This window comes from Brachyistius frenatus, unplaced genomic scaffold (genome assembly GCF_029030835.1).
Source record: "Brachyistius frenatus isolate BFR_SWC_R1_liver_20210118 unplaced genomic scaffold, ASM2903083v1 Contig_10, whole genome shotgun sequence".
NCBI lineage: Eukaryota > Metazoa > Chordata > Actinopteri > Embiotocidae > Brachyistius > Brachyistius frenatus.
Genome location: NW_027210609.1, coordinates 4,992,847 through 5,006,820, shown reverse-complemented (window position 1 = coordinate 5,006,820; position 13,974 = coordinate 4,992,847). Strand labels below are relative to the sequence as shown.

The following is a 13,974-nucleotide window of genomic DNA, read 5'->3' as shown; positions in this document are numbered from 1 at the left end:
GCAGCTAGGACGAACGTTGGAACTGATTGACAAGTTCAGGCTAACATTTTCAAAAACAGCGTCTTTAAAAAAAAAAAAAAATGGTATTGTATTTTTTAATCTCGGTTTAAAAGCACAACAATTATAGTGCTTCGAGTCCATCTATCAAATGTGTGCTTCATGACTTCAGGCAAAAGGTCAAAATTTATTCAAGACAGATGTTTCATATACAAGTCAAGCACACGAAGCCTTAGAAGGACAGGGAAAAAAAATAAAATGATATGTAATAGTACATTAATTCCTTCGTACTTGAGAAGTGCAAATGCAGAACTGGATAAAACACGGCATCGATTCTTTGTTTACTATGCTTTGTTTCAAACCTAATACTCCCAAGTCATTGAGTGTGTCAGAGCAGCCTGGATTGCATTATAAACACATTCATTAATGTAAACACTTTTAAAAAATTAAAAAAAAAAAACTCCTTCACCACAGTCTGGTTAAGAGGCTGAAAGAACAATCCTCGTTTACAATTCCATTTACTAAATCGGTAGTTCTGGTCACTTATCCAGCAAAAAACAAAAACAAAAAAACATCCAGTTCAGTTTAATTTGGAAGACATTGCATCCAGTAATTGGAAACCTCATTTGTTAGTAGCTCTGTTGTTGTGTGTAGACTAAATGACTTTAAATTATTGAATGATGGAAATTATCGTTCGCAGTAGTTAATTAGTTGTAGCCATTCACAGGAAACCAAAGAAAGTCCTTGCTTGTGGAGTAGTTAGCTGTAGAGTAACATTTTTATATACTGCACGTGTATTAGCCTTTTGTTATTTGGCATTTTTGTCTGGAAAGGATCAAATGTTTCCGTGTGTTTACTTGCGTCCTGTTCAAAGTACGAGGTTTGAGCTGAGGCCAAAGTCCCGTAAACACAATATCATTGCTGGCTTACCAAACTAAATTGTTGAGTGTTATTAAACATGAATTCTTCCCCAGAAAGCCATCATTATTATTGTAGCAGATGATCGCAGTCAAGCTTAGACAGGTGTAGAAGATGTAGCTAGCAACTTGTGTATGCTGTAGTAGAGGACAACTGATATATTGGCTTATGGGTAAATTGGAAATGATTCCATTTGTGTGTTGTTGGGTTTTTTTGGGTTTTTTTTATAGGTATGTCCATTTTTTTTTAAATTCCCAGTGACGTTTTCTGTTTCATGCACTGATGTCAGTGTGGACAAGAAAGTGTAAAATATCCCGTCAACATTAAAAAATGATTGTCACAAGTACCAAACGTGTTGCAGTGGATCAGTGCAAAAAAAAAAAGTGTGTTTGTATATGAATATATACGGTACAAACAGTACATATGCATAAACAACACATCAGGTAAGACATCAAAATCTGGATTTTTTTTTAAAAATTTTTTACACCCCTAATATTGGTATTGGCAGCAGCCCCAATAACCCAGTATCAGTTGGGCTCTATACTGTAGCATGTTTATCAGTTGTTACAGAAGAAAAAAGGTCCTGCCTGAGTCCTGCCAGCGCACCACTGAAAACAAGGCTGAAAACAACCAAAAGAACACATTAATATAGTCAGCATTAAACCAAAGGTCAACGCATCAAACGAGGTCTGAATGTCTCCTGTGTGTACTTCCAGCTGTGTGTAATACATGTTCATTAGTGTGCCTGCCTCAGTGGCAGTTTTGGCAGTTCGGATGGCAAGCCTGATTATTGACTCTACATTTACATCCACCGGATGTGTCACCAGTGCCCTGTAAAACAAAGACAGAAAAAAAAAAAAAAAAAAGTCAGATGCACAGCTCAAATCCACAAAGAAGCAACTTTCCTGAACACTGAACTAACACACAGTGACAGCTCCATGCACAAATATGTGTTTACATTTGGTCCCCATCGAGCTTGTTTGGTGACCCAACAGATTTCCGTCTTGCACATCAAACAGCAGATCCAATCACAACCGTCTTTTTTCTGGACGATGATGTCACACCGTGGGCATTTCATGGCCTCCCCATTCTGCAGCAGGCTCTATAGTGAAATCAAGTTGAACACCATGAAATGTACAGTAGCCATAATGCAAAAAAAAAAACTACTAAAGACTATTAACACTAAATGAGACTTGAATGCAGTTCATAATGCCTGAGATGGTGATTCTCACAGAACTAAATGCTTTGTGTGTGTTCACATATTTGGTCCATACATCTGATTCTGATTTTAAAAGCACACAAATACAACACCCAACAGTTACATAATACCAATCATCCATCCAACTCAAAATTCACCTAAATATATTAATCTAAAGATCATACATCGAGCCATTGGCGACTTTCTTTGTATTAAGAGCATCCAGTAAAAGCCTGAACCAAAGTAAAGAAAGCAATCCGGATAAAGACTACAGAGCCTGAGGCACTGCTGGTTAGATGAATGAATACTGATATATTAATTATTGATCTACCTGGAGACAGCCTAAAAAAAGTACTTAAAAGCCCCAAATGGGTAAAAGAACTGATAAAACACTATAAATTAATGTTAAGAAAACAGACACTTCTCTTTTACTCAGAATTAATCAGAACAGCCCATTAGATAAGAACATCTATGCATGACGTTACTTTTTTAAAAGTACAATTTGAACTTTTAACCAACAAATAGTTACCAGTGTTATTGTTGAGCTCCTTTAGGATGCATTGAAGCTCATATTAAGAGCCTTCAGAATGACCTGTTCTGGTCCGCAGTGCACCGCTTTATAGAAACCTGGAGCGCTATACAGGAAGTTATTTCCTCTTTTGTTTACTATTTTTTTTAAAATAACGTTGCTGTACTGCAAGCGTTTCTTCATCCAAACTGATAAGAGACTGCCTGCGAGTACATTTCTGTCTGTTGTCTATTGTCGTCAAAAGGTACATTTTGATTGTCTGGGTTATCACACAGCTTTAAGGCGGGCCTACCTCAAGCATGAGCTTCGTTTGCTGAGCCGCTTCGTCGTTCTGTGCTCGGATGCGCAGGTCATCCTGATATTCCTTGCAATTCATTTCTTTATGGATGGCCTGAAAACAAACACAACATCCTTGACGTTCGCCGCTTCTGCTGTTACCGCACGACAACTGAAAACCTTCAGTTCATGTAAGAAATGTCATGACGCTACCCTGCAGAGAATGCAGTTGGTTTCTTCGCAGAGTTCGCAGTGGAACTCGTTGACTTCGTCCTCGTAGATGCACCAGCCTCGACAGTTGGGAGTCTGACAGTGGAAGCTGTGCTCCGAGCGGCTTTCTGCAATGCTCAGACGCAATTCCAGGAACCGCTGGTGCTCCTCTTCTGTCAGCAGCTGCACCCGGGATCACAGGAAGAAAAATGTTACGGAGACACAGAGCGAGAGTCGGATCTACACCCATTCATCACAGGAATACGGATGGTGTTACCTGCTGCTTGTTGAAGGGGTTTCTATTAGAGAAAGTGATGGATGACTATGAAACATGGAGCACTGACGTTTGAGTAAAAGGTCTGACGTTCCGGACACCGGTGAGCCTAACGTATAACTACCCCCGCTTAATATTCTGTTGACCCGCCGAGACGTGGGACCCGACAAGCCCCGTTGCCCTGCAGCAATTGCGAGTCGGAGTTGCTGTGTATCAGACTTGTTCCAACACCCTGCTGCCAGTTCATAGTTTGTCTCTCTGCCGATCACTTGGTATTTACTCTCCGCCGCTTCCTAGGAGCGCCCGACAGGCCTCTTCCAACCCAGTTGCCCGGAGGGCCGAGTATCGTTTAAGTATTTTCAATAATGGTACCAATGCTTTGACTTTGATAGCGGTACCTTTTTTGGAAGCAGTTTCATAAAAATCCTTGTACACATTTTGGCACAAATCTTTAGTTTTCATGCAGTTTACAGGGGGGAGAGTGAAACCAAGATTTGTTTCCGTAGCTACAATTTTTACCCGCGTTCCCTTGACACCCCACGTGCCATCAGTAGACACTAGCTGGCCAGCTTCACACAGAAGGCTCCACTCTCTAGTCAATTCAGCACACGCAACCGAGACAGCTGTGTGGCTCGCGCCGACTTGTTTTGTTCTCTTCGTTTGTACTCACGTCTTTGATCTCTCGGTCCAGTAGCTTGCTGTCACAATTGTCAGGACAAGACACCTCAGCATCCTGACTGTTCACTATTGTCCCTTTAAGACACTCCCTGAACAAAGACACGCACATAAAAACATACAAATGTATAATTACATGAAATATTCAAAACTGCACATTTTGCTGATACTGTCATTTTGCCTGGAGAATAAAGAATTACACCTCAAGAGGGGAGGGCCCTCGGAAAGCACACAATATTTCTGTCTATTTCACGTCACACGACAAAGCTACAAATCGGTTTCCTCTCGTACCTGCAGAAGGCGTGCAGACACTCTCTGAGCACGATGCCCTCTCCTGGCTGCAGGGCTGAGAAGCAAATGGGACAATCCATCTCTGTGGCGTTGGGGATAAGGTTCTGCTCTTCGATCGACAACAGGTACAAGTAGTTCTTCTCTCGTTCCTCCTGCTTAGCCTTCATCGCAGAGTAAAGTGCACAAAGCGGACATTTAAATCGCAATTTGTACGTGACTCATAACAAACATCTTAGTTCAGTGTTTCCAGAAAACAGAAAGTGAAACAGGTGAGAGAGGTTATTGTAGCTTGAATAGTTTCCCCGTGCATTACCAATAATTTTTTTTAATAACTTTTTTTTTTTAATTATTATTATTATTTGCCCCAAGGATAATAACCACCACTTCTGCATGTATTTTCAACACGATATCAAAATATGTGCTGACCGAATGACAATAACAAGTAGCCTCAAAACTGCAATATAGACAAAAATGTGACGCAGGACAAAATGTAGCGTTTTTAACCTGATGCCTTATGCCACCAACGCTAAAAGGATTTCAGGAATCCTGCTTGACTGCATTTTTAATGAGCAGCCCAGTTTACCTGTTGGTACTGAAACAAGGCCAGCTCCTCTTGCTGAATCCACGCAACCTCCTGCTGGTCTGGCTGGTAGATGTCCGGCACCTTGTAATCCTCGGGCCGTTCATCTCCGCACATCTCACAACCAGGACGCGTTGGCTTGTTCACATACGTACACACCTTACAGGGCCAGCCCAACTACACAAACACAGACATACAGCATGATTGTACCGCTCCTAGATACATGTACTGCTGTATGTAGACTGCTGCAGGGTCAGGCACACTGAAGACATCTTGTCCAGTTGATTTTTCTGACCTGAGGTTTAGGAGCCACAGTGGGTTTAGGAGGCACAGTGGGTTTAGTAGCGGTGGGGGCTTTAGGAGGAAGAGGAGGAGGAGGAGCAGTCTTCTCTCCACCTAGCCCTCTGGGAAAAAGCTGCATCGACTGCATCGAATCCACGATACCTGAGAACAGATTACCAACATAAAACTTCAGTGCACCCAGCTGACTTGTTAAATCGACTGCCGATCAAGGCTGGTGATAACAGAAACACATCTCAGTATAAGGACTTCTTACTGAACCTTAATGCTGTTATTTTAAAGACCAAAATGTGTCTGTATCAAACAGCAAACACTGTGAAATACAAATTTTACTTTTCTATTTGTATCCATAACTCCAAAGTTTATGCACCGATGCACATCCTAAGTACTGCCTGAATAACTTCAGTTCAGGTTTTGCCTGCTGTGTTTTATCAACTGCCATGACTACATGATCTGTAAATTTGTGAACGTATTCAGTCAATAGTTAAATGAGGTCATTCATCACTTTGGGCTTCGGTTGTTGCCGTGAGTATTTCTCCGTATCTTTGACAAGACTAAATCAATGGATTAACTGACAGTGGAATTAGCCGTGTGTGTGTGTGTGTGTGTGTGTGTGTGTGTGTGTGTGTGTGTGTGTGTGTGTGTGTGTGTGTGTATGCGAGTGTGTAGTTCTGACTATCCATGCGTTGTAGCTCCTGGTCCTGCTTGTGCTGATGGCGTGTGAGATGAGCAGCATGGGCGGAGAGGATGAACAGGAAAGCCTGGTCTCCGTTCTGCCGGACGCCGTGGCTGTATAACGTCTCCTGGTCGTGAGCTAGCCGCTTCCCGATCACCCAGCGCTGCAGCAGCGGGTGGAACCCAAAGTCCTGGCTGATCTGTGAATGGAAAATAAAGGATGGGCGATCATCAAATGGAATGGAACTGGTTTTTCCATTTTAAGAACTGCGTTAAAAAAAAAAAAAAGTCAAACGCAATGACAAAAACTAGCGGACCGACCAGCACAGTATACTGTAGATAATAGCATATAGAAAATAGCAAAGAAAGAGGTCAAATAAATGAACAGATCCCGGCTCAGTTCAGTGGTTATAATCTACATTAGATATTGCAGACTGATGGGATATTACCTTGTCTTTAAGTTGCGCAATTGTCATGCCAGAAGAAACCACAACGATCACTGTGATGCAGTCATCTGACTGAGCGTCCGCCACTCCCACCTTCAACCTTTAGAAAACAACACAACCTATCACTTTTTTTTTTTTTTTTTTACATTACATTCACGTAAATGTTCATGGCAATTCTTTTTTTCTTTTTTTTTTTTTTAACATTTCAAGCAAGTAGAAACAGACACAGAGAGACACAGTCATACAATGCACGGGGTTTTGTGTTTGACCGCCCTCATGCACTTACACAGCCCCAATTCAGAAGGAACCCCCTCCCACACACACACACACACACACACACACACACACACACACACACACACACACACACACACACTCTTAAAATAAGTAGGGAAGTCCCACCCAGAGAGACAGCGGTGTCCCACCTGATCGACTCCTGACAGTAGGCCCGACTGCTGATGCTGACGGTCACTGGAACCCGGAGCTCAGACAGCCTCTGGCACAGTTGAACTGCCTCCTCACAGTCCCCGCTGCTGAGGGCTTCACTCAGAGAGAGGCTGAGCTGCTCCGCTGCACAGGAAGCACACCAAGAGTCATATCCTCACGTGACTTGTTTTCGCACACTTCATTTCGCTTCCATGACGGCTTTTTTTTTTAATTTTTATTTATTTTTTTTTTTTTTTTACCATCGGATGGCACCCGTTTTACGTCAAATGTGGTGCAACGACTACAGATCGCTCTCTATCCCGTCCTCGAAACACGCACAGTGGTCCGAAGGGGGAATAAAACAAGAAATCGCTGACTAATTTGGCAGGACTTCAGAGAACACGTTTGACCGATCGAAACAACAGAATCGCAATCCCCAGACGCACCAAAAACAAATCCATACGAACACTGTCGCATAAAAAAAAATGACCAAAAAAAAAATGAATAAAAACTTTTCACTGAGTAGGACAGCATGCAGTGAGTGACACGAAATTAGGTTCAATTCTTTCGTAACCAAAATCGAAACTGAGCCGAGCTGCTCACCTTCCTTCAAGTTGACTCTCGGTGGAACCTGAGCAGCCATGATCCCGCTTGAAAAGTGAGATACAATAACAGAGCTGTCAGAAAAATAAATTGACATGCAACCTTCCCAGTCCGTGTTGTTGTGGCTCATCCGACCGTCACTTCCTCTGTTCGACTTAACAGGAGGAAAGCTAGTTTCTAGACCCAATAAGAAGAAATTAAACCGCTTGGCTGCAACTGCTCGTTTGCTCCGAGGTTTTACTTCTCAGCTGGTAAGCAGGTAGAACGGAAAGCGAAACTGACTGAAGTTCAGGAAGAGAATAGATCCACTCCGCCCCTCGTCTTCCCCCTTCCTTAAAGTTTCTAATTCAGGATGTTGATTTTTGTAAACAATGAAAATGATTCTTAAAATTTTTTTAAAAAAGAGAAGCGTTTCACTTAGTTAGGCTATTCATTATCATTCTTTTTCTCTCTCACCATTTCAAATCACTGTAAACAATATTACGCAACACCAATTAGACTTTACAGCCCTTAAATTAAATAATTATTTCGAAGTAAAACAATATAAATGCAAGTCTTTTATTAGCCACTTTAATGGACTATGATTATAATTGATAATACAATTGATTAATAATTGTATTTTTGTGTGTATATATATATATCAGTGACGTCCAACCTCCAGCAGAGTGCAGTGTCTGTCAAACGTTGGCTTAGTTCAGTTTTAGAGCTCGTCTTTGGCTCCCGATTTTGAAACGTTAAACTTAACATTTAATTGAAATTGTAAACTGACTGCATGTTTGAACTCTATACTATAAAATGCACAACATAGAAGAATGCAGTTTATAAGTGTCAACAACTCTTAAATGAAACGAATCCCCCTCGTATCACATCCTTACAGCGGGTTGCAGTTTTGACTATATTTTTCTTTTAAAGCATTTAACGACTGTGTTTCCTGCATAAACTAAAAGACTCGCTGCAGAAGTGTTGATCAGGGGACGGGGAGCGGTTCGATTCTGACGCACGGCGCAGATAAACGAGCCAATCACAGCGGCTCCGGCAGGAGGAGCTGGAGGCTGTGATGAGCAGCGCAGCACAAAGTTGCAGAGCATCCCTGACTCCCCGCCCGCCCGCCCGCCTGCCTTCCTTCACTTCCCATCTCTCACACCTGCATTCTGCCTCTCCTCTGCAGCCTCTCCTTTCACGTCAGCCTTTTAAGACTTCGTTCCGAGGTGTGTCTCGACGTGTTCCAAGATGCTGGCTTGTACAGAGATGATCACTATGTGCCTGCTGTCGGCCAAACAGAAGCATCTTCGGGCTCAGCAGCAGCAGCAGCAGCAGCAGCAGCAGCTGCTGCACAGCGCCGGACAGGGGCTGACTATCTTTCATGATGTGAGTGGATCGGCTCTGTTACTCATACGTAACCATATAAAAGTGGTATTTGTAGACCAAAGATTAGTGCTTAGTCTGTATATTAATTATTATCTAATTTACAATATTGACTCCTTCACTTAGCTTAAACTTTGTACAATATCCCATGAAAGTGAGAATGTTTTATGTTCTCCCCCCTTTATCTGTCTATATATATGTGTGTGTGTGTGTGTGTGTGTGTGTGTGTGTGTGTGTGTGTGCGTGTGCGTGTGCGTGTGCTGCGTGTCAGAGAAAAGTAAGAGCTGCAGCTGCTGCCTCTGCATGATAAATTAAGCTCTCAGTCGGACATGTTTAGGGGCTGCTGGGGGTTCTCCTTTTTGGTACACTCAGGTACAAACACTTTTGGCCTTTCAAAAAGCTTTGAACCACAACATATCACATGTTTGCTGCAATAGATTTTTTTTTCTAGACTGCTGTGACTTGTCTCTCTCTCTCTCTCTCTGTTTTTCCACACACGTACACATTAAAACTACACATAAACATCCATACGGTGACACCCACCCCAAATATAGATACGCCATAGAAACCTTGCATCTTGTTGTTGGGGGTACGCACACCAATGATGGTTCCAAGTGAGCTCCCACTAACTGAGATTTCTGTCTACTCTGACTCTAATGCAGTACCCAGACAGCCTCGTCTAATCAGGGACATTTTACTTTTGCAGAAATGTCAGTGTAACAAGTGCACATTGCCTCTGAATGGAGATTGAAACCAAAGTGTCTCCCGCATTTCGTCTTCAGCCTTGAGTTTTGCTTTTGATTGAGCCAAAACACACGAACAAGCCCCTCCTGCTTGATGTTTTCCTCCTCAACACGTGTTTAAATGGTCTAAAACAACCTTTACAGGAGATAGTAGAGTCAAGACATCCTAAATATGTATCCCCAGTCAGACAGGGACATGCAGTCTTGGTTTTGGTTGCCATGTTTCTCTGTTCATTGTCTTTTCCATCTCATTCATTCTTACTAATTTATTTATTGCATTCCACTCTTCTTTGGCGAAGAGAATAATGCACGGAGACTAAAGACATTCCTGGCATCAGGTTGCTGCAATAATAATTCCATGGGGACAGCTGACAGATTTTGACTTGAGAATTTGAATGTGATATTTAAAGCAGGACCTGCTGTCTCATACTGCTGTGTTTTTTTCTCATCAGTCCCCTCAGTGCGAAGTGGGCTGCATAAAGTCAGCAGGTCAAAAAAAAAAAAAAAATCCACCTGCATAAACATTTTGTGTGCCTAAAGTATAAGCAAATGAGAGGTGATTGATTTTTCTGAGATAATGCTAAAGCAGTGGTACACATTGATTTTCAATTTTTAACCAGAGATAAACAAACTACATGTGGCAGAAGAGCCAGTCACTAATGTTAGAGATGCAGAGATTGGAAGCGCTCACAGAGATCATGCAATGCCTCAGAAATGTCCTATTCAAAGGCCATGGGACAGTTAATGATGCTGGCAATGGCTGTGCAAGGCTGGCTTATCATCCACATTGTTGGCTGCTTGTTTAATATCTTTGTTTTATGTATCCAGTGGTTTTGTGCTTCCGAAGCTTGCTTTATTCCCATCACTCCCTCTGATTTCTACAGCTCTTTCTCTCTCATATCGCCGTCCTCCCTCTCTTGATGCTCATCTTTTTTGGCCTCTGCTCTTGCTTTGCTGCTACTGAGCTGAAGAGAGAATGTTGAAAAAAAAAAAAAAAAAAAAACTAGAAATATATATATGTATAAGAATATGGCACGTACAATATACTCAACAAAATATGATCCGGTTTCATCTTTCTCCGAACACAAAATAGTGTCAGCAGAGCCTGAGAGAACCCACCGTATTAGTACTTGCCACCATGAGATCAGAACAGCAGCGCTCTGGGAAGCACATCTGACCTTTTCAAGGCTCGCTGTAAATGATGCATTATCGTCACCTGGCAATGGAGAAACCAAAGATACTACCAAACAACAAACAAGTCTAACGCCACCTGCGCTCCATTGTAACAACCAGAAGGGGAAACGTTTTGTTTAGTGGGGTAGCAGTGCCAGAGAGGAAAAGAATAGATGGCTGACTGAAATAGAAAAGGAGATTTACTGTACAGTTACAGAAGCCTAAAGCAGGTGGAACATGAATTTCACATGTATTAAATGAAGAGGGTTGAGAATGTCCTGACATCACGCTGTTAGAAGCAACATTTTTACTTTAACCAATTACCACAGGTCAGCAATTTGCAGCTTTACAGTCACCTTCAGGTCTCGACAAAAAAAAAGAGCAATGAGTGTGTTGTGAAGTGATTTGAAACGACCCGGGTCTTGTTATAGGTGGGATTGAAGCTGTAGAAAGGCAGAAATTGACAGAGGGAGGAAAAAAGTGAAGACCTGCAACTAGTCGACCTTTGGAAAATGAAAGTGAGGGACAGATTGTGCTGTTATTAATAACCTGCTGGTCAAAACTGACAATCATTTCAGTCCTGATCCCTTCCTAACAATGGAAAAGGATGACTGATGGAATAGAATCAACAGAATAGAACAGCCTGTGTTCTATATATAAACTTTTGTGTTTTCTGAACTGTTTTGTTTTGGTTGTAATTTATGCTTGCTGGGTGAAGCCAAACACGTAGTTTTCTAAATTCACTCCATGCTTGAATTTTCCTTTATTGAACAGACAGCAGGTCCTGTTCTCCAGGCTGCGAGCAGCTGACTAATACCTTTTATATGGTCAACCATCCATCATATTGTACGTCCTCGTGTCCTGTTCATGTCAGCCAACAATTGGCTTTCCATGAGTGAGTGAGTCATCCATACTGCAGTCATTCTGTTGATTTCAGCTGATTAGTGTCATGCAAGTTTATTATTTTCTACCTTGAAGAAAAGGTCAATTATATTGTTGCTGTTGTTGGCAGTTTGAATATGTAAACCTCTGTTGAACATTTTTTTGTGTCTTTTTTTTAGCATTTTTTTAGACTCCATAACAAATATACCAATAATCCCTGCCAACAGTTGACCAGCCACACAATCAGAAGAAGACTGATCACACTGTCAATTTCATAACAGATTTTTGAAATGATATTTTGGTTGTTTGCAAATTTCAAAAAGGTTCTTAATTCACATGTCTCACAGCCCTTTTTTCAATTTCTCAACATTTTGTACACAGTGTGTTAGTGCCAGAAGAGCTTTGTGAGGCATAAACAGACTAATTGTTGTCATTGTTTTTGAGATGGTAGTTTTGTGTCCTTTCATTTAGCTCCTATTCATTTAGAAACATCCTCATCACAACTGCTATTATTAAACATCCAAATGACTTAAGTGTTTCAGCCTCCCATGCTAATTATAAACCACGTCATGACGCATCAGAGTCAACAGAATAAAAGGAACCAAACCTAATACGATTGCACTGCGACGTCTGTATACTGTGCATCATTGTTATAATTAAAAGTTGAATTGTAAATTCATGAATCAGCTTAAATCAAATACGATCTGGGTATTACAACTGCAACGCAGCAGTGGACTCCGGCCAACAATAAGTAGTTAGCAGATGCAACAGCAGTTGGCAGCTGCAATAGCTCAAGTGTATATGAATAGTCTTTTTTACTGTAGACATTTTGACTTCGGCAGAAAATCCACCGGTGCCAGAAATACCACAACCGAGGGCTTTTTTTTTTTTTTTTTTTTTTTTAAATGTAAAGGTATAGTAAATGAGAATTGTAGCAAGGCTTAAACAAAAAATGTAATTCAGCTTGTGCTCTTCCTGCTATGACGTGTCAGAATGTCTGCAGTGAAAATGCAATTTTGAGTCACACGCTGGTGAAACCTGGAGTGTGTTGTCAGTGTGGTGTTTGCACTTGCAGAGCAGTCGAAGCCACCTGCCAGCGAAGGTAGTGAGCCGAATCAGGATTCAGAGTTGTAGTAACTGATGTTTGGACTGCCCATTAGTGGTTACCTTGGCGACAACTACTCCTTTATATTAATATATACAGTATATGTAACAAAAATGTTTATAATAAATACTTAATAATGAATGTTTATACTTTGACTGCACTACATCCAGTCGGTAAAACAGTTACAGTAATGAATAAAACATGTGAATCTGTCCAAAACAAAACAGCTGTTATATAAATGCAGTTCGTCTGTGTACAGTATGAACTGCTGTTAAGATTGAGGCACTCACAAGATGACAGTCTGGGCTCTTTTTTTCTGAAATTAGAAATGATAATTGTAAAACAGATTATAGAACTGACACTCATCACTTGGCATTTATGCTACCATGATTCACACATACAGATAGTTTTTTCTGAGTGAATGTTCATGGGATCTTTCTGTTAAGTGTAACCAGACAAATATACTACACATGTCAACCACCCTATTGTGTTTTTGACAAATCTACATCTGCGTATTGTAAGGTTCCCTTCAGCTATGGTTGGTGAGAAGTAATAACCGCCCCCCCCCTTTTTTTTGTTTTGTTTTCAGATTTTCCGCAGAGCAGACAAAAATGGTGAGTAAATAATACATAATATGTTTTGTGATGAATAATTTGTCACAATGCATACTTGTTGTATGCATTCTTCCTCTTGTTATTATGCCTCAGACAATCTGGGTGCAGAAAAAGGAGAGATTTGCATGGATGACTCTTTAAGTGAAGCTCATTTCCTTCTCACGCTTGGACAAGTTCTTCCACCCAATTAAAACGATGCTAAGATTCTGGATTATAGCCAAGACTGGAAGAATGTGTCACACAAAATAAAGCACCTCTCTGTCAGTGTCAACACAGATGACTGGGTGCTGTTTACAAAATGAATGTGAGTCATGTTAATGTAGGCAGAGCCAAGGATTTTTTTTTTTTTCCTTGTAACGAGAAGATAATTTTTGTCCCCTAAATGTTTGTCAGTGTGTCAGACATGCTCCTCCGATTACTGTCATAAACAGTCATGTCTTTCACACATTTCATACCAAGGCCATGTCTAACCATCGCAACTCTCTAAGTACCTCTCTAAGCAGATCAGAGATAGTAATGGGCCCTAAGAACGATGCCATTTATGGATTAAAGACACTCCCAAAAACATATATTTAGGTACTGCACTGGTGTATATCTACAAGTAGCATATATGGTATACATACTGTATATATTTACTGTACCGGTTTTACTTCTTCCAAGGGCGTCATCTTTGGTGTGGTTTGTTTGTTTATCT

At 41.1% G+C, this 13,974-nt stretch overlaps 2 protein-coding genes across 2 annotated transcripts in view; one reads left to right on the top strand and one right to left on the bottom strand.

Moving 5' to 3' along the window:
- Window positions 1-164: 164 nt before the first annotated feature.
- On the bottom strand, window positions 165-7,682 carry rbck1 (RanBP-type and C3HC4-type zinc finger containing 1). Its single transcript, XM_069690996.1, has 12 exons — window positions 7,399-7,682; window positions 6,795-6,939; window positions 6,373-6,469; window positions 5,925-6,123; window positions 5,244-5,392; window positions 4,952-5,125; window positions 4,369-4,529; window positions 4,073-4,169; window positions 3,132-3,311; window positions 2,935-3,033; window positions 1,874-2,017; window positions 165-1,746 (listed from the first exon to the last, which is right to left on the bottom strand). The coding sequence occupies exons 1-12, from the start codon at window positions 7,526-7,528 to the stop codon at window positions 1,666-1,668; spliced, it is 1,656 nt and encodes a 551-aa protein (XP_069547097.1). The 5' UTR covers window positions 7,529-7,682; the 3' UTR covers window positions 165-1,665.
- A 793-nt stretch (window positions 7,683-8,475) lies between these two features.
- Window positions 8,476-13,974, top strand: part of necab3 (N-terminal EF-hand calcium binding protein 3) — a 35,857-nt gene continuing 30,358 nt past the window's right edge. The window contains exons 1-2 of the mRNA XM_069690995.1: window positions 8,476-8,766; window positions 13,256-13,280. Of these exons, the coding sequence (XP_069547096.1) occupies window positions 8,629-8,766; window positions 13,256-13,280 (163 nt within the window). The 5' untranslated portion in view covers window positions 8,476-8,628. The remainder of the gene's footprint in view (window positions 8,767-13,255; window positions 13,281-13,974) is intronic.

Bases quoted from the DNA above. Each gene is read 5' to 3' on its own strand.
- rbck1 (XM_069690996.1), bottom strand. From the start codon at position 7,528: ATGAGCCACAACAACACGGACTGGGAAGGTTGCATGTCAATTTATTTT. The intron at 6,124-6,372 runs GTAATATCCCAT...TTCCATTCACAG, and splicing joins TTGCGCAACTTAAAGACAAG to ATCAGCCAGGACTTTGGGTT. The intron at 5,126-5,243 runs GTCAGAAAAATC...GTGTTTGTGTAG, and splicing joins CTGTGGCTCCTAAACCTCAG to TTGGGCTGGCCCTGTAAGGT.